Source organism: Acanthisitta chloris, unplaced genomic scaffold (assembly GCF_000695815.1).
Source record: "Acanthisitta chloris isolate BGI_N310 unplaced genomic scaffold, ASM69581v1 scaffold22503, whole genome shotgun sequence".
NCBI lineage: Eukaryota > Metazoa > Chordata > Aves > Passeriformes > Acanthisittidae > Acanthisitta > Acanthisitta chloris.
The window spans coordinates 4,737-7,129 of record NW_008664568.1 but is presented as its reverse complement, the minus strand read 5'-3'; the positions used below and the strand labels follow the sequence as shown (position 1 = coordinate 7,129).

Genomic DNA, 2,393 nt, shown 5'->3' with positions numbered 1-2,393 from the left:
TAATTGTGCCTTTTGGGGCTGGGAGAGATCAGCACACGTTTTTCCCTGTGACTCTGGGAATTCTCTACCCTTCTTTTTCAGGAAACTTTCAGCTGCTTCTATAAATGCTAAAGAAACTGAGGGCAGTTGGTCAAGAGGAGTTGAGTGGGAACACTGGGAGGACTCTGATGCCTCCATGACGGATGCTGGCAGGACGGCAGGACCTCTGCACACCCCAGGCATGGGGCCACCCTGCAGTGCCCATTCCTCTGCTGGGCACAGGGCCAGGACAGAAATGCCTTTTGAGATAACACAGGCGCCAAGCCCCATCAGCTGCCGAGCTGCTGTGTCCATCTTTAGCCTGCTCTCAGGTTACCAGTCACCTCCCACAGCTGCCTCCAAAGATAGCCAAAGCCACCTCCTGGCGCCTGGGCTGGAAACCGTGGGGAGCAGAGGAGGGAACACGGCCCGGATGAGACCGATGGGATTTTTGTGGAAGGAGTGAAGGACACCACGAGTACGCCTGAGCTATGGCACTGCTGTGCTACAACAAGGGCTGTGGGCAGAGGTTTGATCCTGAGCACAATGCTGAGGGTAAGTGGGCTCGTGTGCCTTGCACCGGCAGGATTGGGAATGTGTGCTGCTTTCCCGGCATGTGGCCTCAGCTGCCGCGCTGTGTCCGGAGCTGTCAAGCCCAGCACAGACAGCCCACATGGCAGGAGCTGGCTCTGGAGCTGCTGGGTGTCACGGTTGGCTCATAGGAAGAATTGCTTCTCCCGAAAGCGTTTGTCTTGTTTTTCCCTTTTCAGATTCATGCCTGTATCACCCGGGTGTTCCCATCTTCCACGATGCCCTGAAGGTGAGTGGGGCAGGAGCTGGGGCTGCAGCTGCAGGCAGTGACCTTGTGCCAAGCAGGATTGCCCACACCTGACCATCTTGTCATCTCCTGGTGCCTAGGGCTGGTCTTGTTGCAAGAAACGCACAACAGACTTCTCTGAGTTCCTCTCCATAAAGGTGTGTGACCTGCCAGCCCAAAGGCACCCACTGTTCCTCCATCCTCTCCTCCTGGCCCCTGTCCTGTCCTGCCCCATCCGCATCCTGTGCCAAGGCTGCACCTGCCCTGCCAGCCAGAGATTTCCTACCTGCTTCCAAGGGGCCTGCAAGCAGGGTGCTGCTCCCAAAGTGCAGGGTAGGTGCTCCTGCAGAAGGGTGCCAGAAGGGGCTGGCCCTGAGGGACCAGCAGAGGCCTGGCGATGTGGAGGAGACTCTTGCTGCTATTCATCTGCCACACTGGGGTGCAGCAGAGCTGAGACCTCTCTGCCTGGTTCCAGTGAGGCTGCCACACCACCTTACCCTTGGGGTTATCTGCAGATGCGGTCCCTGACCTGGTGCAGGGTCAGAGCCCATCCCTGCAGGACAGAGAACCACCAGAGCACAGAAACTTGCAGGGTTTGGGAGCAGCCACCAGGTTTGGGAGGACAAAGCAGTCATCAGGCTTCCCTCTGCTGCTCAGGGATGCACAAAGGGGTTTCACAGCAAGGAGAAACCCCCTGAACCTTCCAGCCAAGGGGAGACCTCAGATGAGCCGAAGGTCAAACCAGTGAAGGAGCTCATTGTCCAAGGACCAAAATCAGCTGAGAAGATGCTGCGGGAGAGACCAAGGTGAGATAGGCTCAGCTAATAGTGTTGCCCTGCTGTGCCTCTTCTTCTGCATGCCCTGCTGCTTCCTCAGGAGAGGCAACAATACTTAAACTGCAAAACCAAACCAAACACCTGGCCTTTGCTGCTGCTGATTCCCAGCTCTGATGAGCCAAGACGACTGCTGCCCATTAAAGTATCCAGGTCTCTGGAGCAGGCACTGGAGAAACTGAACCTGTCCTCCAAGGACAAGACACTTGAGAGCAGTTGCACAGGTAGTGACCAGCTGATGGAGAGCAAAGGGGTTGCACATGGCAAGTTCAGCATGGGGTTTTGCATGACAGATTCAGTGCTGGGCAGCAGGTGTTGCATGTTTTGACACCTGCAAACCCACAGATCCGTGTTTTGGAGGCACATCACAATGGCCTGTGCTTGGGGCAGTCCATGGGGAGATGGCAGAGGGGCTGCAGGGAGGATCTAGGGGCAGGAATGGGCAGTGGGTGTCCTGGGGTGAAGCTGTGTTGCTCTTGCAGGGGAGGGAGCTGCCCAGGTGAGAGCTGGCACCAAGTGCAAGAATGCAGCCTGCAAGGCGGTAAGTACTGGCCAGGGTCCCATCTTTGCCCAGTCTGTGCCTCGTGGCCAGAAGCACTGCAGGTCTGGCACAGGGCTCATCGTCCAGCTGACAGCAGGTGCAGGATGAGGTGTCAGGCAGGTGTAAGGTGGCAGTACCCATCTGCTCCATATGCTCCTGCTCATCCCGTCCTCGGAGCAGCTGC

General features: G+C 57.2%; 1 protein-coding gene across 1 annotated transcript in view; it reads left to right on the top strand.

Moving 5' to 3' along the window:
- Positions 1–509: 509 nt before the first annotated feature.
- LOC103799126 (cysteine and histidine-rich domain-containing protein 1-like) overlaps positions 510–2,393 on the top strand; it is a gene marked incomplete at its 3' end in the record, with an annotated part of 6,363 nt that continues 4,479 nt past the window's right edge. Inside the window, exons 1-6 of the mRNA XM_009071425.1 lie at positions 510–573; positions 789–838; positions 937–993; positions 1,493–1,641; positions 1,780–1,892; positions 2,151–2,209. Of these exons, the coding sequence (XP_009069673.1) occupies positions 510–573; positions 789–838; positions 937–993; positions 1,493–1,641; positions 1,780–1,892; positions 2,151–2,209 (492 nt within the window). The remainder of the gene's footprint in view (positions 574–788; positions 839–936; positions 994–1,492; positions 1,642–1,779; positions 1,893–2,150; positions 2,210–2,393) is intronic.